The 22,897-nt window shown below is 53.2% G+C and overlaps 7 protein-coding genes across 7 annotated transcripts; 3 read left to right on the plus strand and 4 right to left on the minus strand.

Annotated features, from left to right (window-relative positions):
- Nucleotides 1-781: 781 nt before the first annotated feature.
- Nucleotides 782-2,188, plus strand: MAM_00811 (Mannose-1-phosphate guanyltransferase; the record flags this gene model as incomplete). The annotated part of the gene is made up of 4 exons (XM_040819610.1): nt 782-788; nt 862-905; nt 1,061-1,207; nt 1,292-2,188. 4 exons carry the CDS (start codon nt 782-784, stop codon nt 2,186-2,188), a joined length of 1,095 nt encoding a protein of 364 aa, XP_040682875.1.
- Nucleotides 2,189-2,836: 648 nt separating this feature from the next.
- On the minus strand, nt 2,837-4,567 carry MAM_00812 (Glycerol kinase; the record flags this gene model as incomplete). The annotated part of the gene is made up of 3 exons (XM_040819611.1): nt 2,837-3,249; nt 3,341-4,341; nt 4,398-4,567. The coding sequence occupies 3 exons, from the start codon at nt 4,565-4,567 to the stop codon at nt 2,837-2,839; spliced, it is 1,584 nt and encodes a 527-aa protein (XP_040682876.1).
- A 968-nt stretch (nt 4,568-5,535) lies between these two features.
- Nucleotides 5,536-6,354, plus strand: MAM_00813 (uncharacterized protein; the record flags this gene model as incomplete). Its single annotated transcript, XM_040819612.1, has 2 exons — nt 5,536-5,581; nt 5,630-6,354. 2 exons carry the CDS (start codon nt 5,536-5,538, stop codon nt 6,352-6,354), a joined length of 771 nt encoding a protein of 256 aa, XP_040682877.1.
- Nucleotides 6,355-6,877: 523 nt separating this feature from the next.
- Nucleotides 6,878-7,714, minus strand: MAM_00814 (phosphoglycerate mutase family protein; the record flags this gene model as incomplete). The annotated part of the gene is made up of 2 exons (XM_040819613.1): nt 6,878-7,083; nt 7,177-7,714. 2 exons carry the CDS (start codon nt 7,712-7,714, stop codon nt 6,878-6,880), a joined length of 744 nt encoding a protein of 247 aa, XP_040682878.1.
- A 1,167-nt stretch (nt 7,715-8,881) lies between these two features.
- MAM_00815 (Vacuolar protein sorting-associated protein 27) lies at nt 8,882-11,347 on the minus strand (the record flags this gene model as incomplete). Its single annotated transcript, XM_040819614.1, has 5 exons — nt 8,882-9,822; nt 9,883-10,639; nt 10,712-10,996; nt 11,064-11,196; nt 11,274-11,347. 5 exons carry the CDS (start codon nt 11,345-11,347, stop codon nt 8,882-8,884), a joined length of 2,190 nt encoding a protein of 729 aa, XP_040682879.1.
- Nucleotides 11,348-12,660: 1,313 nt separating this feature from the next.
- Nucleotides 12,661-15,769, plus strand: MAM_00816 (ubiquitin carboxyl-terminal hydrolase 2; the record flags this gene model as incomplete). The annotated part of the gene is made up of 2 exons (XM_040819615.1): nt 12,661-14,826; nt 14,885-15,769. The coding sequence occupies 2 exons, from the start codon at nt 12,661-12,663 to the stop codon at nt 15,767-15,769; spliced, it is 3,051 nt and encodes a 1,016-aa protein (XP_040682880.1).
- A 907-nt stretch (nt 15,770-16,676) lies between these two features.
- Nucleotides 16,677-18,980, minus strand: MAM_00817 (Long-chain acyl-CoA synthetase; the record flags this gene model as incomplete). The annotated part of the gene is made up of 4 exons (XM_040819616.1): nt 16,677-16,766; nt 16,826-17,952; nt 18,039-18,460; nt 18,553-18,980. 4 exons carry the CDS (start codon nt 18,978-18,980, stop codon nt 16,677-16,679), a joined length of 2,067 nt encoding a protein of 688 aa, XP_040682881.1.
- Nucleotides 18,981-22,897: the final 3,917 nt, after the last annotated feature.

Genomic DNA, 22,897 nt, shown 5'->3' on the forward strand with positions numbered 1-22,897 from the left:
GCATGCCCGCCCGCACGCTGTCGACGTGCCGCATCTAGATTGTGGCTTCGCCTCGTCGACTGGCCTCACCCTCACCGGCTGCGGGATACGAGCGCGTGGTGGGAGCACGACCACACCACTGGCGGACAAGCCGTGCGGCTTGGAGACGGATCGGTAAACTAATTTGAAGGACGAACCGCGCAACCGCCAAGCGACGAGCGACATGGAACCGCTCTGGCACGTGAACGTTTGACATCTGGGCATTCTGAATGGTGAACCAGACCCGGAACTTCCGTGTCTGGCACTCAGCACTCAGCACTCAGCAATGATCAATCAGCACTCAGCACTGCAGCTCAGGCTGGGTTGGTGGGTTCAGGCCACTAGCACGGACAAGTCGTCGGACCACGTTCCGCCCCACATTTGTCTGCACACCTCGATTGACTCGCCCCACCCATCCATCCGCTCATCATTCATCCACACTTTTTTACCCTTGTTGACCACCACACGATCCCTCGTCCCGTCTTGGCTTCTCGACTCCTTGACCTCTCGTTCTCAATTCATCCATCTGCTTCGCTTTCGCTCACTCATCCAGTCAAGCCGCCGTCTCTGTATTTACACTGCCTTGCACCCGTCATCGCAGTCTCTTCACTTGAACTCGTCGTCGAGTCCGCTTCATTTCTCGACCCCATTGCCGCGACGCTCCCTTCGTCACCCGCATCGTCACGCAGCCAGTGTAGCTCTCTGTATAACGTCAATTTCTCCACAGCAAGCTTCGACGCTCTTTTGCGCAACAGCTGCAGCCATGAAAGGTAAACCCTTTCACAACGAGACTGCCATATCTCCTCACTCGCTCGCCAACAGTAGGACTGACATGGTTATCAGGGCTTATTCTCGTCGGTGGTTTTGGCACTCGCCTCCGGCCTCTCGTATGTACTCCTTGCTCGAATCCCCCCCGTCCGAGAGAAGAAGACGGTTGTACCGCCAAGTTGCGATATTTGAGCCCAGCTCGAGGAAACACGCCAGGTGCAGGCTGAATTGTCGGTATGCCTGACTGACCACGGATCCTGCCTACTGCATCTAGACTCTCACCCTCCCTAAGCCTCTCGTCGAGTTTGGCAACAAGCCCATGATTGTCCATCAGATTGAAGCTCTCGTTGCTGCCGGCGTCAAAGACATTGTTCTTGCCGTGAACTACCGACCTGAAGTTATGGAGAAGTTCCTGCAAGAGGTACGTCGCAACACGCTCTAAATCGAAGAGTGACTCCAACGGCGTCTTGGAGTCGGTGGAAGTACTGACAGATTGTGCTCGTAGTACGAGGAAAAGTACGACATCAACATTGAGTTTTCCGTCGAGTCCGAGCCCCTCGACACCGCCGGACCCCTGAAGCTAGCCGAGAAGATCTTGCTCAAGGACGATTCTCCCTTTTTTGTCCTCAACTCGGATGTCATATGCGAATACCCCTTGAAGGACTTGCTGCAGTTTCACAAAAACCACGGCGACGAGGGTACCATTGTTGTCACCAAGGTCGAGGAACCTTCAAAGTACGGCGTTGTCGTTCACAAGCCCAATCACCCCTCCCGCATCGACCGATTTGTCGAAAAGCCAGTTCAATATGTTGGCAACCGTATCAACGCCGGCATTTACATCTTCAACACATCCGTTCTCAAACGCATCGAACTTCGCCCCACTTCCATCGAGAAAGAGACCTTCCCCAGCATGGTCAAGGACAACCAGTTGCACTCCTTTGACCTGGAGGGATTCTGGATGGACGTTGGCCAGCCCAAGGATTTCCTGAGCGGAACCTGCCTATACCTGTCGTCTCTAACCAAGCGCGGCTGCAAGACCCTGACACCTCCTACGGAGCCCTTTGTCCACGGCGGAAATGTTCTCATTGACCCTTCTGCCAAGATCGGGAAGAATTGCAGAATAGGCCCCAACGTTACCATCGGACCCGACGTCGTTGTTGGCGACGGGGTCCGCCTGCAGCGTTGTGTGCTGCTGCGTCGATCCAAGGTCAGAGATCATGCTTGGGTCAAGTCCACCATTGTCGGCTGGAATAGCACTGTCGGCCGTTGGGCTCGCCTGGAGAATGTCACCGTCCTCGGTGACGACGTTACCATTGGCGACGAAATCTATGTCAACGGTGGCTGCGTCTTGCCTCACAAGTCAATCAAGACCAACGTCGATGTGCCTGCCATCATCATGTGAATTGGACATTGGCACAGCCATATCGCCGCCAGAAACATGTATCTTGCAAAACTCACCACTCTTCTTGTTCCTTCATCTTCTCGATTCATGTTGTGAGCTATCAGCGTCTGTCGGGAAGGACAGTCTCACCAAACCTTTTCAATATCAGCCTTCCGCGTTTGGTCAACCATACTATACCTTTGCGTTCTTTGTTTATTTCACCCTCGTCATGCTTTTCTGTTCGAGCTTTAATTTCTGATGAGTGAACCTCTCTTTGTTCTGGTCTACTCGAATAATTGGCGTCATGGAATGGAAAGTAGGCAAGCTTGGCATGCAGGTACGCAGGCATTGCATCTGGATGAGTGAAAGAGTTCCGATGCTACGGAGCATGGCATGGTACAACAAGGGCATTTAAGACAAAAAAAAATCCGGGGTAGACTGTGAGAGCTTAATAACGGCGAAACCTGCTCGCAGCTTTGGTGCCTTGATGCGCACACACGCCTGAGTCCTTGGTCATTTACGCCTTCATTCCTCATCACTTCTCATATGAAATATATCTTCTGGTGCCGTCCATTTTCCTCGAAGCAGCTGCCGTTGAGAAACCTCGTCTTGTATCATGTCCAAGTCAATGCCATCAATACTACGCCATCTCAAGCCGCACGTCCTCTTCTAATCATCCCTTATCCAACCCCGACACATTTCCACGGCTCTTTCCCACATTTTTCTTGACGCCGTCCTCTTCTCTTTGCCAATCCTGGGTTCAAAAATGGTTCGATTGGTGGAATTGATATCCTTCAAATCATCGATGCTTGACCAGATGCCCGTGGCCAGTCCAGCGGCAATCGCTGCGCCTAGTGCTGTAGTTTCTCGCATAGCCGGGCGATCGACTCTGATCCCACTCAAGTCGGCCTGCGTCTGCATACAGAGATCGGAATTGGATAGCCCGCCGTCGACGGCGAGGGAGGAGAGGGCGCGTCCAGAGTCTTTGGCCATTGCATCTAGTATGGCGGATGTCTGATGGCACGCAGCTTCCAGGGTGGCGCGCGCAATGTGGCCCTTTTGTGAGTGTGCCGTGAGACCGACTTTTTGCCACCTCAGCAGGAAGATTTTATAAAGCAAAGGGGAAGAGTTGAGAAGGGGCGGGCGGGCGTTGGGATCACGCAAAAAACTCACAGATGGTACCTTTGGCGTCGTCAATCCAGTAAGGGGCAAAGAGGCCGCTGAATGCTGTGACAAAGTAGACTCCGCCGTTGTCAGGGACAGAGAGGGCCACTTCATCTATGGCTTTGGAGCTCTCAATGAGGCCGAGATTATTCAATAGGAAGGTGACGCCGGATCCTGCGACGGCGATGCTTCCTTCGAGTGCGTAGACGGGGCTGCCGTCGCCAAAGTCGTATGCTACTGTCGCCAGTAAGCCGCCCTTGGAGATGACGGGAGCTGTGCCTACGTTGTAAAGCAGGAAGCAGCCCGTGCCGTAGGTATTCTTTGCCTGGCCTGGTTTGAAGCCCAGTTGGCCTACGAGCGCGGATGACTGATCGCCTAGACATCCGGCGATACGAACGCCCTGCAGAGGACCGCGGGATAATGAGCCGAAGGCCGTGGGGTGGGATGAAGGCACGATTTCGGGCAGAGAGATTTTTTGGCGGTCAATGTCAAAGAAGCCGAGCAGTTGATCATCGTATTTGAGGGTCCTGAGGTTCATGAACATGGTACGACTGGCGTTTGTTGGATCCGTGACAAAGATGGGACCGCCCTGTCTGTCAACACCGCCGTTGAGTCTGAATATCAACCAAGTGTCAACGGTGCCAAATGCAAGACAACGCTCGTCGTAGGCTGCCTTGACAGCCTCGTTATTTTGCAGAAGCCATAGGAGCTTAACGCTGGATGGGTAAGTGGACAAAGGAAGACCGCATAAGTCGAGGAGCTTGTCGGAGCCTTCCTTGACTTTTAACTCCCGGACAAGAGCCTTGGTCCGAGTATCTGGCCAAACAATGGCGTTGTAGAGCGGCTCTCCGGTATTCTTGTTCCAGAGAACCGTAGTTTCGCGCTGATTTGTAACTCCAATGGCGTTTATTTTGGCAATATCGAAGCCTTTATCGGTAAATTTCTTGGCGGCTTCTTTGATGCAAGTTTCTACAGTCTCGAGTAGTTCGAGAGGGTCATGTTCGTGCCATCTGGGGCCGACGTTAGTGGCATAGAAGGGAGAGGAGCACCTTGGAGCAAGCCATACCCTGACTCAGGGTGCACATTGCTCAAGCCCATCTGATGAAGCGCGACGGGCTCGCCATTCGCATTGAAAATGACAAATCTTGTTGACGTAGTGCCCTGATCAATGCTACCAAGAAAGGTCTCTTCAGCATCCCTAGCCCGGGGTCTCTTAGGCTTAGGCGCATCATCCATATTAATGATTTCGTGCAAATCCTACTTTTCTGGAAATCAGAAGAAAGAAGATGCTTGCCTAGGTTCTGTACCCCGGGAAAAAGTTAGTCCTCGGCTCGCCCGCCCCAAAAGCGAATGAGAGGAGAAATTTGACATGGTCTTGGGTCGCAATAGGCTGGACCGTGGCGGTATTTCCGCGACGCCTGTTGACTGAGCCAGCTTTGTCATTGTTGGCGGACCCGCCATGTTGCCGGAGCCCGGTGACATGTGCCGTCGGTAGAGCCTATGAAGTCCCATTGGTGGAGGAGATGGGATGGGAGAAAACGTCATTGGGGTTGCTAAAGTTGTGGCAACTTGTCAAAACTCAGTCGTGAAACCACGTTGCCCGTCCCTGGCTAATCAGACGCCGATCTCTGCCTTGGAACTCCATTGCGACGAGCGTCTCGGTTCGGCACGGGGTTCGTCACCGACGCTTGTGGCTGCTTGGTAGAGGTTCGAACACGGTTACTGGGGAGCTGGTCAAGTCTGAGAAGATATTATTCCGATGAGAACGGCAATAGGTTTTGTGTCCAGCACTTTGCAGCTTTGCCTCCTATCCTATCAGGTCCTGCCTTTTTGTTGACTCTAATAATGGCGTGATTTCTGCACTTCCAATGAAGATGGAAGGAGCCACCCACCTTCTCCCCAACGTACGTAATCCACGGACCAACTCGAAAGCCCAGCAGAACGATAAAAGCAATTTTTCAATTTATTTTCCATTGCCGTGGAAATTCTTGGGGACCGTCAAGATCATAGTAACTTGTCACGCAACCACCATGGACACACAGCCGTCTGCTAACTGCGGCAAGAGAAGAGTCAGCTCGCCTGTGGAGGATCTGTCCCATCGCAGGGCGAGACTGAACTCTACGAGCTGCATATCGAGAAGACAGTCTGACTTGGGAGAAATTGTACCGTCATTAGAGAGGATTAACAAGTCTTGCAAATCCGCTATGGAGGTGTCTGAGCCACCAAGCCAGCTAGAGTTCTGCTCCTCAGGTGAGTGAGGATAAAACAGTCTTAGGGCGGGAACTAACCATGTCTCAGATGACTACAATTACATGGGCTTCGAACTTGAGCTAGCAATGATCGACGAGATGCAGACGCTGGAGAAGAATCAGATAGCATCGTCAAACTCTGTTGCTCTTGAAGAATTTCAGTTTGATGACACCGACGATGCCGAATTTGAGGCTCTCTTAGAGCAAAAGATGGACACGAGTGTAGGGGAAAACCCTCCCTCAAGTGTAGTTCGGGCCTTTGACATCGAGTCAAAATTTGCCGAAGACTATGACCCCGACCTGCAGTTCTCCTCTCCACAAACCAATCAAAGCAGAGCGACAATCGGCAGCTCTACTAGTATTCCGTCTACAGAAACGGTTGATTGGGAAGACATTCGTCAGCAGGCTTCCAAGTCTCGGCAGGAAGGAGGTGGCATCTACGGTGAGCGCCAAGTTGACCACATGCCTCCTTCAAAACTTCACTGCATCCATTCTCTTCCCTCGCCGCAACCGTCCGCCTCCCTGCCACAGGCCTCATGGACTGCTTGCCCAGTCAACATGCGCATGTTTAACCCATCTCGCACATGTTTCCGACTTAGTGAGATCACAGAGTCCAAGGCAGCCATGGTACAGCGCCAACCGCACGCTGTGTATAATGTCTTTGCCCGCGTGCTGTACTCTAGTCGGGAGAACTTCTTTCGAAGACAATACTTCCAGCTACGAGACCTATTGTCAGAGTCGCCACCGTACCTCACAGGAGCTCTACTAGGCTAGGAACAAGGGAGTCCTATTGATTATGCGGCCAGAGAGTTTCTCGAACCCAACCGAGCTGGACACAAGTGTTTCTGTCGCTGCAAATTAGAGCCGTCTCCCAAGACAGAGTCCGGGATAGCTCTTCGAATGCTGGAAATCCGGCCCAGCACATGGAAGGAAATAAGGGAAATACTGGATCATTTAGAACGAAATGATCTGGACTGTATCATGTAAAGACTGCAATGCTCAGGGGAAGGTGAATGAGAGCACAGCTAGTCTTGTGGCAATACTCTGTCGGCATGGACCATGAAAAATAAGGAAATCTTGGAACTGCATCCTATCTTGAGCTGTTTAATGGGGTCGTCATAGCAGCCATGGTAGCTCTAGCATTTGCTCCAGCCTTTAATCTACCAACTCATCGAAATTCACCACGACGCCGACCTTGCGGTACAAGCATCCAGGACAAAACACAGTCCCAGCCACGTCATGCTTATCCAGACAAGTCTACTCACTCCTTTTCATAGGCTCAGCTGGAAAAAAATGTTCACGCCTTGATGTTCAGATGCGGCACCAAGCGCTTCTGAACAACGGCCCGAATTTCCCTCTGCTCCGTCGCCGTAAGCGGCTGTCTCGACGCAGGCTGCCTCCGTTTCCAGCTCTCCTTTGTCTCGACGAGTCTGACGTCGCCGTCGTCATCCGGTGACCCGGCGAACTGGTACGAACGACACATGCAATTCGACCACGCGGTGGCTAGGGTACCTTGATATCAGCCTCTGTTCCGCGGCCCCCGACAACGCAAGAACGGCACGGCACGCGAGCAGAGTCTCTACTCGCTGGACTTACCGCTGTCGATAGGCACGCCATCCCAATCATCCGTCAGAAAGTGCAGAAACCCGCCATGGCTGACGACGGCAACCTCGCCGTCGGCATCGCCAGCAATCTCCCTCAGCGCCCTCCTCGCGCTCTTGGCCCTCGCCATGAGCGCCTCCATGGTCGGCTCAAACGGACTCCCGTCGCCCTTTTGCGTCCACGAGCCCCTCACGCGCTGCAAATCAATCTTGTCGCCAAACTCTGCTCGCAGCGCGTCCTTGCTGGACCCCGTGTCGCACGGCGCATCAGAGACCTCCTGCAGCGTATCGAGCAGGACAATGGGGTACAGCTTGTCGTGGCCCCCAAAGGCCAAGTCGCACGTCTTGATGGTTCTCCGGAGCGGCGAGGCCACGAGCGCAGTGAGCCTCGCGTGCGACGGGAACGCAGAGCGCAGGTCGGCGCACTGCTGTTCGCCGAGGGGAGTCAGGTCCGGGTCTCGCATGGATTCATTTTCCACAGACAGGTTGTGGAAGCCCTCGGCGTGGCGGACGAGATGCACCGTGGGAGGCATGACGGGACGCGTGTGGGTGTGCAATGCAGAATTCGAAGCCCAGTCGAAACTACACCCCAGGTCCTCCTGGTGAAGATGGACTGACTGTGTGAAAGCCGAAGCCGACTCCACGAGGACAATAATACCAAAAAAAAAAAAAAAAAAAAAAAAAAAAAAAAAAAAAAAAAAAGGGGAAGAGTGGGGGGAAGCGACTGACGATGCGGGCGTTTTCAAACCAACACGGCCGTTTTGACCGACTCTTGACTCACAAGCCACCGACCATCGCGAGCGGCCGCGGAAGACAACCACTAGCCGCCATAATAAATGACATCGGGGCTTAGTTCCGGCAGAATCCAAACAACACGCTGCCCGAGCACTGGCGATGTGGCACGTGTGGAGCGTCCCCGGAGTCCTGTGGTCCGGAATGCGAAACCGGAGGGTTGGGGGAAGGGGGGGGACTCACGGCACGAACCACAAGCCCGTAGTTAACGGGCGGAGCTTCTACTCCAGGCAAAGCTGGCGAAGAGCGTCCGGACCTTTGGCACTGGCCGTTCTGGACATGATTCGTGTATACGAGCCGAATTGTGTGGAGGCTAGGAGACGCTGACCCAAGAGAAAAAGAGAAAGAGAGGGAAGGGAGGCGTTTTTTGCTCGAAACAAAAATTGGACAGTTGACTAAATTTGGTCTTGGATGATGAGATGCTGCACACTGCTGACCAATTGAGACGATTGATTTAACCTTATTATTATTTGCCCATGTGAGGGTGCGGCGATGGGTCTACAATTTACGGGCGGTGTTGTCGGAGGGAGCAACTCGTATTATCATCCAGGCATGGCGATTGCTAATATTTTCAATCATGTCTCACAATGCTCGAGGAATAGGATTATCAATTGATGAGTAAGTACCCTCTAGAAGACGTGGGCACGTCTAGTATTACATACAACACGTCCAACTTTTGGTATCATCAATCAAAAAAAAAAAAAAATTAACGCCGACCAACCTGCCTCCAGAAATTCCCATTCACCACGTTGGGGTCTGCTTTGTTACGGTACCAATTTCATTTCTCAAAGGATTTGCTGTGTAACAAGGTCGTCCAGAAACACGTAACGCCTGGCCGCAGCTTCGCAATTTCCCCTTGTGACGTCCCGTCCAACTCAAAAGTCAAATGAACACACGGGGCACAGAATTCACAACTCAATTAGCGCTTCCTCCTGTACTGGTTTCTTCGTGGGTTCATGTTGTGGTACCGATGGGAAAATGGACTGCGTGTATCCAGCATAAACCCATGATTGAGGAGGCGCTGGCGGTTGTTGAGCCATTTGCTCCGGGGGCTGGTGAGCAGTCGGTTGATGCCAGAACTGCTGCTGGGTTGGCTGTTGTTGCGGCGTGGGCTGTCGCTGCTGAGAGCCCAAAGCCTGCTGGCTAGGCGGTTGAGACTGGGGCTGGGAAAGCTGACGATCCACGTGGGCTGGCTGAGCATGGGGCTGTATTGGTGTTGGTCGTTCGGGTGCGGCAGTGGAAGCAGGCTGCTGATATTGTATGGACTGCTGCAGACTAGGATATGGCGACGGAGCTGAATCCTGAGCTGGTCCAGGTGGTGCAGACCGGCCAGATGGGACTTGGACTGGCTGCTGTTGCTGAGAGCCGAAATAGTACGAGGATCGACGTTCTGTCGATGGTGAGGCGGGAGCTTGCTGGGGCGTTTGTATACTTTGCGCTGGTTCTGGCAGAGGCGTCTGCTGCGGATGGTAGGGGTCTTGAGGGACAGAGGGAGCCCGTGCTTGCCAACTGTTCGTTCTCTGGGGCGGGCCATATTGGCCGGGATGTGGCGGCTCTGAAGACTGGTTATAGGCCGCGAATTGCGGCTGAGGAGTTGTGTGTGACGGAGTTTGCTGTTGTTGATACGATTGAGGGGGCGCTCGCCCGGCGTAGAAGCTTTCGGCACCACCAAGATTGGCGTGAGATCCTGACGGCACGGAAATGTATGCGCCTGTGGGCTGGCGAGCAGGCGGTAGACTGTAGCCACCTAGATTCTGCTGACTATAGGCTTTGGAAAGGCGCTCTTCCAGCATACGATCGTAATAGCGAACCACAGTGGAGAGCTTGGCGTGTAGGTCAAGTAGTGTATCTACAGCTCTCAAGTTAATTGGGCCGAACCCTTGCCGAAAAGGACAGCGTACAAACTTACCGTGCTTGCTCATAGTTTCACCATACGTTCTTGCCAGCTTGGGACGTAACGTGCCAATACTGTCATAGAGCTCCTGAATCTGCGGCTCGCGTAGTATCGTGCCTGGTGGTTGGGTTTGGAGACGGTCAACCAGTGTGGCGAAGAGGTTGATGTTCTCGGCTTCGACAGGAGTTAATTCATAGTCGTTTTTTGGGAGAACGAACGGCGCCGAGGAGGGACCGGTGGGAGGGTTCGATGTTTGCTCCTTGAGCGCAGCGGCATGCCTCTTCTTCTGCTCCTCCATGTCGGCCAGAGATGCAGCAATCGCGGCTTTCAAGTCAGCATCCTCCTCTTCCTCCACCTTTGACGAGTTCTTTGTTGCCTTGGGCTTAGTTGTTGCTGGTTCCGCATAGCCTCTATGACTGGCTTTGACATCCTCCAAGCTCATTGCGAGTGCCTTCTTCAGGTCTTCGTCGAAACCATCATCCACACGCGCATTCCGAGGCTGCATGGCCGATGTACTCCGAGTCTTGTGTGGGTATGTAGGTGATCGATCCGGCGGACCAAGGTCCTTGTAGCCCTTGCCCGTCAGCTTCGCATAACAGCCGTCATCAACTCGAACGGCTGCGTGGATGCCCAGATGTGGGAGTGGGATCGTCTTGCTCGAGCATTGCTGATCGAAGCAGTTGCCACAATTCCTGCAATGATGTTTTCGATTCGTAAACGTAAAGGGAGTTCGGCAGCGCATGCAGACATCGGAATCGGCCCATTCGGGAGGCTACACCAGATGACATGGGTTAGTAACTGGTGGGGAGCGCTGCACACAATCAGGCCAGCTCTGGCATCATACCGCACTGCTGTCAATCATGCTACTGGCGACCGTCACTCGGGGAGGGAATCGATACCCCTCTCGTTGTAATGAATTGTAGACCTCGTTAATATAGGACAGATCGTGTCTGCCTTCCGTGGCTGCTGCCCATTGCTGCACAAGTTCGAGAATCTTGGCCTTGACGTCGGCGTTTACCGCTACAGCTCCGGAAGCCTGCAAAAGTGATACCAGGTTGTCCATAAACTCGCGCGAGGCCACCTCGACAAGAAAATGCGATCCGCCATTTTTGACACACGTATCTGTGAGCTGTTGGAGTTTACATGTCAGCGAGTGCACAGTTACAGGAGGCGGCGACGAGGCGGCTGCAGCATACATTCAAAGCGCTCAGTTGGGTGTTTGGATTCTTGTTTCCAATTCGCTTCTTGAGAGACCGCATGGCCTCTTTGGGCGCCACCGTCTTGGATCTGATGATGTCGGAGACTTCAAGGTTCAAGGCGATGTCCTCCCTGTCGTCATGGTCAACAAAAGCTGAGCGACACGCCGAGTACCTGCGAACCACAGGCGTGTACGTGACAATACTCACAAGCTGCTGCTCGTGGCCTTCTCGATTTGCTCATCCAGGGCCGTGTTGGCCGAGGATGACCACCAGCTCATCATGGTGACGACGGGCAAGCTTGGGGCCTGGGGATGGACCCGAGAGGGGGGAGCGATGTCGGCGTATCCGGACGAGGTCGGACGTCGGTTTCGTCAGAGAAAGGGCGACGGGCGACGGGCGACGGGTGACGAAGGGACGGCAGCTACAGAAACCGTGTGGGAATGCGAAAGTTGATGATGGGTCGTATTTGTCCCGAAGACGACGATGGATGAGCAATGCGTGGTGCCGAAGCTAGTTCCGTTCGCCGTTGGCGGACCGGGTAGTTACCGCCTTATAATTTATTAGTCATGTGGAGCTCACGACGAGCAGACATGGACCACCAGTCGACAGAACATTTGACGTATCAACCTTTTGACACTTGAAGACCCCATCGATCGACGTCGACGGGTAGATGACGACTACGATTACCATCGCAGCCGCTGGTTGGAAGAGCCTCTTTTCCAGGCATCTGTGAAAGCGTGAGTCGGGCTTCTCGCGACTGGTCGTGACTCGCCTGCATGTGCCAGCACTCGGGGCTCTCAAGCCAACGTCAGCGCTGTGGCTCAGGCCACTAGTGGACAGCATGCCTCCTGCCGACTTGCTGTCAGCGGCCTCAAGGCTGGGAACATGCTCAAGTACGGCCCTTGGCGTGGGTACCCAGGTACCTTGCTTTCCGTGGCTGCGGGGCCGCGCACATGGAACATGGAAATCCAGCTGGCAAGTCACTGCTCTTCTCCATGCTTCACGCGCACACGTCAACTCCTCCAGCCAAATTCTTCCAGCTTTCGACAGCCTTCGACACGCGCATCTTGCTCCCTGACCGGTGCCTTCGACGGCAATTTAGAGACAAGCAGAAGAAAACGCAGACGTTTTGCTTTAACCAGACGCTGTTGAAGCCCACCAAGTCTCCTGTGTCCTCAAGAGGAGATCGGTGGATGCGTATTGCTTATCACTCTCCCACCGATTGCGCATCTTTTTGACCTCACGTCCGTATACTCGACTTCGACCGAGCTACGACTTGAAAAGAAAGCAAGGACTGCGTCTCCGGGTCAAAAGGGTGCCGGTTCCCATCATCGCTCCAGCAAACCCTGCAAGGATAGCCCGTCAGCTTGTCAAGCCGAGACATGAAGTCCGGTTCCCATCATCGCTCCAGCAACCCCTGCAAGGATAGCCCGTCAGCTTGTCAAGCCGAGACATGAAGGACCACGCCGACCACAGTTGCGTCAAAGCCCCGTGCTGATGAGGTCTGAGCTATTTCCGGCCTGCGTGTGCTAAGATTCAGTCATCTGTTGCGGACAGATTATCCATGGCCGCAAACACCAACTCTAGGCCGAGTATGCCTGTTGGAGGCTTTCATGCCAGGAATGGAGCCTCCTCCCGTCTTCCTCAACCTTCAGCCGCTCCCTTTCCGCACATCAACGACGTTGTCTCTGTCCCGAGAGATATAAATTCGAACCAGTCTATTAAGAAGCTTTTGGAGCAGGCGGAAAGCTGCTTTCGCCAATCCGAATTGCATCGTGATTTCAATCGCCCCGCCATTGCTTTGAAGGACTATGTCAGGGCCTCTGTCATCGCCGTTGACGTTATCCGAAGACACCCAGATTACCCTGACATGACATCGCAACAGTGGGACGCTTCTTTACTCCACAAAGCCCTTTTATCCAAGATCAATCGTCAAAGCGAAATATACAATCAGATCAAGCAAGACATCATCGCCGACAACAGAAGGACTGGTGTCCAACCCGGGGCTCAAAGTTCGCTCGTTGTCACCACGGCAAACGGACTATCAAGGAACCTTCTGCCCAACACAAGCAACACTGAGGTTCGGCCAATTCAAAAAGAAGAGGAATGGCGGCGGCAGCAGAACCTTCCACACGGGCATGTACCCCAACCGCCGACTGGTGGCCAACCCTCCAAGTCAAAACCGACCACGAACCCAAAGCCTGCGGCTCTTCATGGCAACGCCATTCCTCCTCTACATAATCGCACCATGTCCGCAAATAATGTCACATTGGATTTAGCCGCTCGATTTGCCAACTTGAGGGGACCGCAGCCATCACCTGGGCAAGATCCCCGAATTAAGACATATCCAATCATTCCTCAGAAGCCAGCCGGCCCGAGAGAAATGCCACCGTCACCCTCAAAGATAGATACTAATTTGAGTTGTGACACCGCTCTACCCAAGCCCCCCGATGCTATTTACAGCCCGGTACGAGGTACTGTTTCTGGAGAGGCTGCGCGACTGCCGACAAGTACGCCGCGGGGACTCTTCAGCCGGAAAGGTTCAACCGCGTCTGTATTGGGAACTTCCAGTACGAATCAGCCACGGCAGAGTGAAGAATACTTTCCTCTCGTTCTACCCAGCAGTACAAAGGCACCGGAAGTGGCGGAGAAAGTTCTCAAAATTCCCCAGGGCAATACGATCACCCCTAGGGAGCTCATCACGGTTAGAGAAGCCAAGGCATCTATCCTCTACATTGACGTGAGGCCTCGCGAAGATTTTGACGACGGACATATCATGGCCGTCTCGATCATCTGCATCGAACCAAACATTTTGGGACGAGGGGACGTGACATGCAGCGATATATCGGAAGCGCTCGTCCTCTCGCCCCCTGCAGAACTTACGCTATTTGAGAAGCGACACTCGTACGACTTGGTCGTCTTCTACGACCAAGATTCGGATTCTTTCCCTAAATCTGACAGAGACCCGTGTGGCGCTGCTCTCTGGTCATTAAACCGTGCTTTAGTTGAGCTGAGCTACGATAAGGAACTAAAAAATTCGCCCAAGCTTCTCAAGGGCGGGATTCACGCGTGGACTGACCTCTACGGAGCTGGTTCCCTACGGTCTACCCCCGCTGCAGATGTCAGGATGCAAGCCAGAACCAGCAAACGACATCCGTTGATTCAGCGAAGAGGCTCTAAATATGTTTTTAACCCCCTACCTGAAAAAGACGTCGAGACGTTCCGAAAGGGGCTTGAAAAAGACGCGGCACCGCCATCCTTCCCCCGCACTAAAGACGAGTTTCTGCGATTTCCTCCCGTATCACAAGAGCAGCAGTCCATGTCATCTGGGGTTTGTGTTGATCAGCAATTCAAGCACGACTTTGCGAGTGGATTCGGCTCCCCTGCGCAGATGCTCACCCCCCCAACTCGGCCCCAAGCCGCAGTACAACGCCCCAGCCATATCAGCTTGTCTGAAGATAGCCATGATAGCCACGAAGTTGCGGAGCAGATACCAGCAATACCTGCAAAGGTGCAAACGGGACTCAACAATCCCGGCAACTGGTGTTATGCAAACAGCATATTGCAATCTCTGCTTGCATCTCCCAACTTTGGGAGAGAAATTGCTGACTCGGAATGGGCAAGGCGATATAAGAACCAAGTGCCCAGGAAGTCTGGTGAAAAAATGGATCAACCACAGCTCATGATTCAGATGCTGTCGAATATCTTTTATTGGATGAGTTCAGGCAAGTTCCAGACTATGAAGGCGCAGATGCTCATGGTAAGTTGCCAAAGCCAAGTGATATCACAGGGGGGCGTATGCATTAACGTGAAATTAGGATTATTCCAGACATTTATGCGCTACCGGCGATCCCAAGACGAAGTTTGGTGGAAAAGACCAACAAGATGCCCAGGAATTCATGTCCTTCTTAATGGATCAGCTTCACGACGAGACGAACCTTCGACGAGGCCAACAAGGCACAGTCGATCAACCCAGTGTTCAGGGCCTACCGCTGGTTCAGGCGGCGGAACGATACTGGGAGAATCATAAGCGACTGAACGACTCCATTGTGGATCAGTACTGGCGCGGACTTCAGCTCTCCACTGTTAAATGCCATCACTGTGCCACACGGACGTACACATTCTCGCAGTTTGAGTCGCTTGGGGTCAATGTGTCTGGCGACCGCAACGTGACTCTATCAGAGGCCTTGCGGCAAGCCAATACCGGCGACGAAATCGATGACTTTAGGTGCAACTGCTGCGGAACTTCAAGGCCCGCCAAGATTTCCGAGTCTCTGGCACGTATGCCACCACTTTTATGCGTCAGTTTCCGTCGTTTCCAAGTCAATGGGAGAGGTGTTGTCAAGTCAACCGCGGAAGTTACCTGGGATTTCAATGACTTCGACTTTACACCGTACTTCTTGAACTCGACTGAAGATTGGCAAGGCGCCTCGACGCACGATAGAGCCTTCTGTGGCCCTTTCAGATATCAGTGCTACGCAGTCATTGTTCATTCTGGACGAAGTATAGATAGTGGACATTACTACGCATATGTGCGTGACTCAAGCACTCACGACCCGTATGCCTGGCACTGCTGCAATGACAGCGTCGTGACCAAGGTTCGCATTGGCAGCCGGGAACCTGCGGACATGCAGAACACGGTGTTCAGATCCGGGTCGGATGCAGTCCCGTACCTCGCTTTCTTCAGGAGAAAGAGCGACTGATGAACAGTTTACCTGACGAACTATGAGAGACTATTTTAGATGGCGCATTTTCGCTGTTTGAGACAATAATGGTACCATATACCTGTTGAGCCCCCTTTCCTTGTTTTTGGAATGCATCATGGTGAGCATGGAATGGATTGATCGAAGCGATTTTGTTTTTTTGCTCATCCATGTCGTTTAGCGGAGTTGGTCCAGCATTGTACAATTCTTTTCTTTTTTACTTCTCAGAGGCAAAGGAAGCTGCATCATGATGACTGTTATTTCGCATAGGCTGGCTGTTGGGAAGCATTGCGTGCGTGTTTGTGCGTCAGCCCGTCTTTTTTCGTCGGGCCACTTACTTTGGGGCATTTCTTGAGAGAAAACTGTGCAAACATAGCATTGAGGCATTTCCTGTGACATCGGGAATTTTTTTTTCCTTACCAATTTCGATTGTTATAATTACATGTGTACATGCATGCCTTGCTTTAGGAAACGACAAATCACCGGACCTCACGTCTTTGGTTATGAACTGCAATGCTTGCTCCCGCGCCGCACAGACAGGACGTTCCTCATCAATACGAGGCAAATACACCGAGTCTTGCAAAGAGGTACAGGCCACCTCATTGGCATGGTTGCTACATTGTTCGATGTGCCCTTGAGCCAACGACGCGAGGTACATACATACAGTACAGTACAGTACAGTCGGAGCAGTGAATAACTAACATGAAGATGGCAAGAAAAAGGACACCATACCGTGGTATAAAAACGCAGATTAAAAGCGGTTCCGTGACGGCCCTGATGGGTCATATCATGACGCCCGTCCCGATTCCACATCCCGCACGACCGTCCCCGTCCACAACGCTCTCTCGCGTGTCTCATAGGCTCAACCTGCTTCAAACCTTCCCTTTACTGCATCGCATTGCATAATTTACGCGTTTTTCAAACATTCCTCAATTTCCTTCTTGAACCGATCACGAATGACTCTTCTGTTTAGCTTCTGTGTAGCAGTGACCAGACCCTAAAATCCTATTAGCACACACAAAGGACTTCCACGTCAGTTCTTCGAGGTCAGCTTACACTTGGCGGCGTCCACTCCTCGTCAGTGAGAACAACACCGCAGACGATCTCCATTGAGGACAGGCCGGAGCGTCTGCCAACAGCCTGGAGGTCCTTGAGAACAGCATCACGGACCTTGGGGCTGGTGTGCATGTCATGCTCGTTAACACCAAGTTCCTTGGCCTTGTCGACTAAAACCTTCTCGTTGGGCATGATGACAGCGATGGGTCGAGAGTGATCGGCGTCGGCGTGAATCATGACGTTGCTGACGGTCTGGGCTCCGCGGTAGATCGACTCAACCTTCTCCAATGCAATGTACTCACCGCCGTGCATCTTGACCAAGTTCTTCACCCGGTCAATAACCCGCAAGTGGCCATGGGCGTCGAACTCCCCAATATCACCAGTCTTGAACCAACCATCCGGGGTAACTGCCTTGGCGGTTTCTTCGGGGTTGTTGTAGTATTCCTTCAGGATGGGCAATCCCTTCATAAGAATCTCCCCCTGAGGAACCTTGACATCATCGGTGAAGTACCCGAGCTCCGGAACGGCAACGAGCTTGACGTCGATAGCTGCAGGAATAGGGCCGATGGAGTCGGGCGAATATTCGAGTGGGCAGCCCAAGGCACCGTTGGCACAAGTCTCGGTGAGACCATAACCGACCAACATGGGAGCGAGAACCAGGGAAAGGAACTGCTTCGTGTTGTCGGAGATACCGCTAGCACCGTTCATGGTGAATCGAAGACGGCCACCTGTCAGCTCTCGCACCTTGCCAAAGACGATGCCGTCAAAAAGGCTTGCCAGGGGCAGCTTATTTCTGGACATGAAGGACTTGTAGCCGTAGGCTCCCCAGAAAAGGCCCTTCAGGACCGGGCTCGAGGAACCGAGCTTACTCATAACACCCTTCTTTACCGTCTCCCAGACCTGGGGTACACCGACCAAGGCCGTGGGGCGGAACTCGCGCATGTCACCCGCGCAGTTCCTGACAGACACATCGGAGAGCGTACGGGGATTTCCGTAACCCAAGGTACCTCCAATGAATAGAACCAAGTTCTCAAGGACCATCTCAAAAATGTGAGCCAGCGGCAAGTAAGCCAGTACGAACTCCTTGTCGCTTATGCACTCATCGACACATGTCAGCAACCCAGTAACTACACGCAGGCCACGTTAGTCGTCTATTTTCCCTCCCTCGAGCTCCAAATACCGACAAAGACATTGTGTAGTTGTATTCACTTACCAGCAGCAACGACGGCCTCATGGGTGAGGCACGCTCCCTTGGGCAGACCAGTCGATCCAGAGGTGTACATGATGCAGTAGAGATCCTGGGGCTTGGGAGGGACGGGTTCAACCATGTTCGCCTCGCCGAGCTTGCGCAACTCCTCATAAGTCAACACTTTGAGATTAGGATTGTTCTTCTTGAACTCCTCGACCTCACCACCGGTGGCGAATATGCAATCCTCGTTGATGATGACGGTCCTTACGCCCGACTTCTTAATGGGGTTGGCAGCCGTCTTCAAGAGATGCGGGTCAACAAACATGGCAGAGGCATCGGTCTGAACAAGCGAGTGCTCGACACCGCTCTCGCCGAGAGTGTCGTAGGCGGTGACAATGGAGATGGACTGTGACGCGCAGGCGTGAGAAATGGAAATCCATGGCAAACTATTTCAAATGTCAGTCGGCGGCGGCGGGTGGGCGCGTAGGGCAGCAGCAAATGTCTGGGCAAGGTAGATTAGTACCTAGTGCTAGCGAACAAGTGAAGCTTGTTCTCGGGGGTCAGGCCCAGCTTGCGAAGTCCAGAGCCAAGCTGGAGGATTTGAGTCTCGTACTCCTTGTAGGTCACGTAGCTGTAGCCAGAGAGCTCAAAAAACTGCCACTCCTTGTCAACCTCGCGGACCTCACCGTCCACATTCTTCTTGACCTTTTTCGTCTCCCGGTGAAGCTTTACAAGCTTGCGAAAACCCAGAGCCTGGTGGTTGGGATAGACACGGGCACTGTGGCGAACAATGTCGAAGATGTTGTGGACGTCGTCGGCGGGACGTGAGAGGAGGCCGTTCTTGGCTCGCGGATGACGACGAGGAATTGTTTCGCCGGGGACTTTTTGGTAGCCAGGAGCTTCAATGGTATACGGTGGCTTATGCACCGGCTGCAAGGGCATGATGCCCGTGGTGTAGTCGGACATGATGATGCTGAGGCGCGGGGGCAACGCGAGGGGAGAGAGGTGGTTGGGATGGGAGGAGTAGCAGGAGCTGGAGGAAGTGAGAGAGCTTCAAGAGACGGCACCCGCGACAAGAAGAGACGCCGTCAAGGAACCCGGCGGCGGCGGCGGCGGCTCGAAACGTAAAATACAACGAGCCGAACAGTTGATGGGACGAGACGAGATGAGAGAGAGGAGCAAAGGAGGAATTTAAGACGGCTCGAGCTCAGACGCGGATGGTGCAGGAGTTGGCTTGTCGTCCGGGCAGTGCACTGGTCGACAGCCACGGAACTCGAGCGTATAATGACGACTCCTGCAGGCCAGCAAGCTTGGGTACCTAAGTACTCAAGTACCTAGGTAAGTACCTACCTAGGTATTTAAGTACTTAGAGGGCTTGGACAGGGGTATGCGGACGTGCCGGACAAGGTCAAGTACACAGAGTACTCCGTCCTACAGCTGTAACATGCCAAGTCGCCTGCTGAGGTACCTACTGAGGTACCTGCCGAGGTCCTGGATTGCTGTGCCGGAGCGGCTGCTCTCGCCGGGCAGTGCTCCCGGTGGACAAAATGACGAGTCCGTTCGACTGGTTGACGCGGGCAAGTTCCTGCGTAAGTACTTACTCAAGTACTTACGGTGCCTGGTAGGTACCTCCAGAGGGGTAGGAGGTTGGTACTCTTCAGACTGTCCCCAGCCTCACCAGCTACTGCAGGCAGGACAGCTCATCAGCCTTTTGTTGACCAGCTCATGCCGATTTTTGACCTGTCTTGTGATGGTTCTGCTGTCCCCAGGCTTCGTTGGGTTTAGTAGGGATTCTGCCACGCTTAAAACAGTCGTCTGGGGTCGCCTCGTTGCAGCTCGATCTTTGGTGCCCCGGTCCAAGTCCAAGAACTTCAGTACTTAGACCCAGGCGGCTCCATACCTGGGTACCTAGGTACTTACCCACTACCCAAGTACCTGCCTACTTCATAGAAGGCACCTAGGTACCCGAGTGGCGTTCCGAGGCTCAGAATTGCAGCCAGGTGCCAGACAGACGGCATCATGCCTGGAGCTTGCTGGCTGGCGAGGTGGCCAGAAATGGCTAGCGCACCAAGGCACACTCCTGTTCGACGACAGGTTCGTCAGTGGTCAATTGCTCCTGCTAGCTCGCTAGCTCGCGCTCCCTCATTTCTCTCTTCCCCACACGCGGGAAAGACTTGACTCCGCCCTGGCCGGACGGGCTCGATAGCTCGGCTCATCGACCCATGCACTTGTTGGAGCTTGTGCACATTCACGTCCTCATCATGAGCTTGCTCGGCTGTCTTCCCGAGGCAACGTGTCCTAGCCAAACAGTTCCACTCGGCGAAGCCCGTTCAAGATGCTGTCGCGTTTGGGCCGACCGCGACTGATGGGTGGCATGGAGCCGTCACAATCACAAGTTCACAACCGACCACAATACAATCATCACGGGACTCGCAACCGTCGCGACCGGCCGATCCAATGTCCGTGCCATGGCAAAGGTTACCTTACCCTCAAGATGGTGTTGATGGCTACACTCGGCGGCCCCTGGCCCACGTCTACATACGATTCCGGGACCACGACAGGCGCTACTTCTGCGCAATCCGAGCTTTGCAATAGTTCTGCCATGACGTCTCGAAGACTCGCAACCACATTGCCGAGCAGCTCAGGCTTAGACGCAGTTGCTTGTTATTGGCCTGCAACATCCAATAGCTAGATGGATCCAAGCGCCACATCATTTCTTTCCCCTCCTCAGCAAACCCAAATGAAGAAATCAAGTTTGCCTTAACTCTGCTGCTTCATCATGTGTCGTATAACGTCCATGACTATACCGAGTACAGTAGACCAAAGGTCGACAACGCGACGCGCTACACCTCCCTAGACAGCAAGCCTAAGTGTTAGGCAGCCAGCCTTCCGAAACATTTTGTTGCTTGCACGGTATTCTGCACTTCGAGTGGAAACAGCATCACGCATGAGTATTTTAGCTCCAGGTGGCTTAGCTTCTCTTGCCGAAAAGCCCAGCAGCGCGGGCCGGACCCTACGACGGACGTCTTATCAGAAATCGACCACCAGCTTGCTTACCCACCAACGGTCAAATATTATTAGGGCCATGTTTGGCTCGCGATGACTCAAGGCCGAGCATACCAGGCCACTATGATTGCGTGCCCTAAAATACGGCGTATCGAGACACGAAGCATCAATTGCTTCGCTTCGTCCCTGGACTGTGGCAGAACATTGTTGCCGTCAGAATTTGAAACTCGGCGCGTCATCTTCGGTCATCCAGCGGGCCTCCACGGGCATCCGCCGAATCTGTACGAGAGCTTTGATACGATATCGCAACCTTAATATGGCCCACGAGCGGCAAACGCACTGAAAGCCAGCAAGTTTGGATCAATATCGCGGATGTCATTCCTCCGAGATGTGTGATGGTGAGGCCGGCGTCTCTGCATGCCCCTTGAGATCGGACTGACTACCACAAGAGGATGTGAACTGGCAGGTTGTGGCTCCGCGAGGGCCACGGGACAGCTACGATGTTCTCAGATCGGCTGTCGACTTTTTTGCGGCCCTTGTCTGGTGGGGATTACGGCCGGTTGTCCACTTTTCTCGGTTGGCATATCGCCATGAAGACGAGCCTTTATGTCTATAAACTTGGACTTGTGCCCGTTCAGGCCAACCGACCGATGTCGAACATGAACTAATGAATATTGCTAATGGGTTTAAACTAGGGGGTCTCTTTGATGGCCGGGAGAGGGCAACCAAAAGTAGTTTGGATTCAGACGACCGGGAGATATCTTCTCCCATCTAGCGGAAGTAACGCTGGCCAACAAATCTCAGGCATGTAATCGGCAAGCTCTCGAACTTACCATGGCCGAAAACAAGTTGGGATGAACTTGAGCCAACATTCAACTTTACACGTCAACCCTCGGCGCATCCTGTAGGGTCTTGAAACGTTGCATCCAATGCTACCATCACTATCGTTGATATTGCTCATGCCCTACTTTGTAGTTGGAGCCCGACTACCGCATAATTACCGTGTAATATAGGTCTTATGCGAAAGGAGCCCAAGTCAAGGTTTCTGATGAAGACAAGTTTTTCCGGACTACTGTTATACCCTAAACCACAGTCTGATGGCATGTTATCACTTGGTTTCGCAGTTCTCCAAATGTCACCCAGGCCAGTTCAAGAATGCGGTATATCCATGAGCGACATGCTTGCCTGTCAAACAGAACACACAAGTCAGACGGTGATGATTCGTGAAGGCGCTGCGAACACATATAGGGTACGTGCCAGTGACGGAGTTGCCGGCGACGCGGACAAGAAGAAGTAGAGAGGTACACGACAACGTGAATATCATGGGTGTGAAACCAGACGCGCCGGCAAATGGATTCCTAATGTCTTTGAACAATGGCAGAAGGTACGTACAGGGTCACCAAATACGGCGCCGGTCTGCGATGATGGAATCAGCAAAGAAGATGACGAACAATGGCGCAATTTCACACAACCAGTCAAGCGATGTAGGTTGAGTATGTAGATTTGGAGAGTCCCGAAGAACTCACCTCTTCATGTACCCTCTGCATCTACGGGGTAAGATTGGTTCTTGGTTCTGCACCCAATGTTAAATTTCTGCCCCGTGTACATTACGGGGCGCATATTCGAAGGTAGGCGCCCGGCAGCAATTGAGCAAACTCGGGTCTGTTGTCATGTTCTGATGCAATTTAGGCGGATGGATGGGTGGACGTCTCGAGCAGAGCCATCAATCATCATCACGAGGCCCTCGTACACATGAATGTCCTCACGGGATCACAAGGCCGTCGAGACTCGCTCCCAGGAGCGGCGTGAAGGATATCCTTGCCTGCTCCGTGCGTGATTGGAAGGAAGAAGGAAGAAGCAAAGAAGGAAAAGGCTGA

The sequence above is a fragment of the Metarhizium album genome, assembly GCF_000804445.1.
Source record: "Metarhizium album ARSEF 1941 chromosome Unknown scaffold_1, whole genome shotgun sequence".
NCBI classification, from domain to species: Eukaryota; Fungi; Ascomycota; class Sordariomycetes; order Hypocreales; family Clavicipitaceae; genus Metarhizium; species Metarhizium album.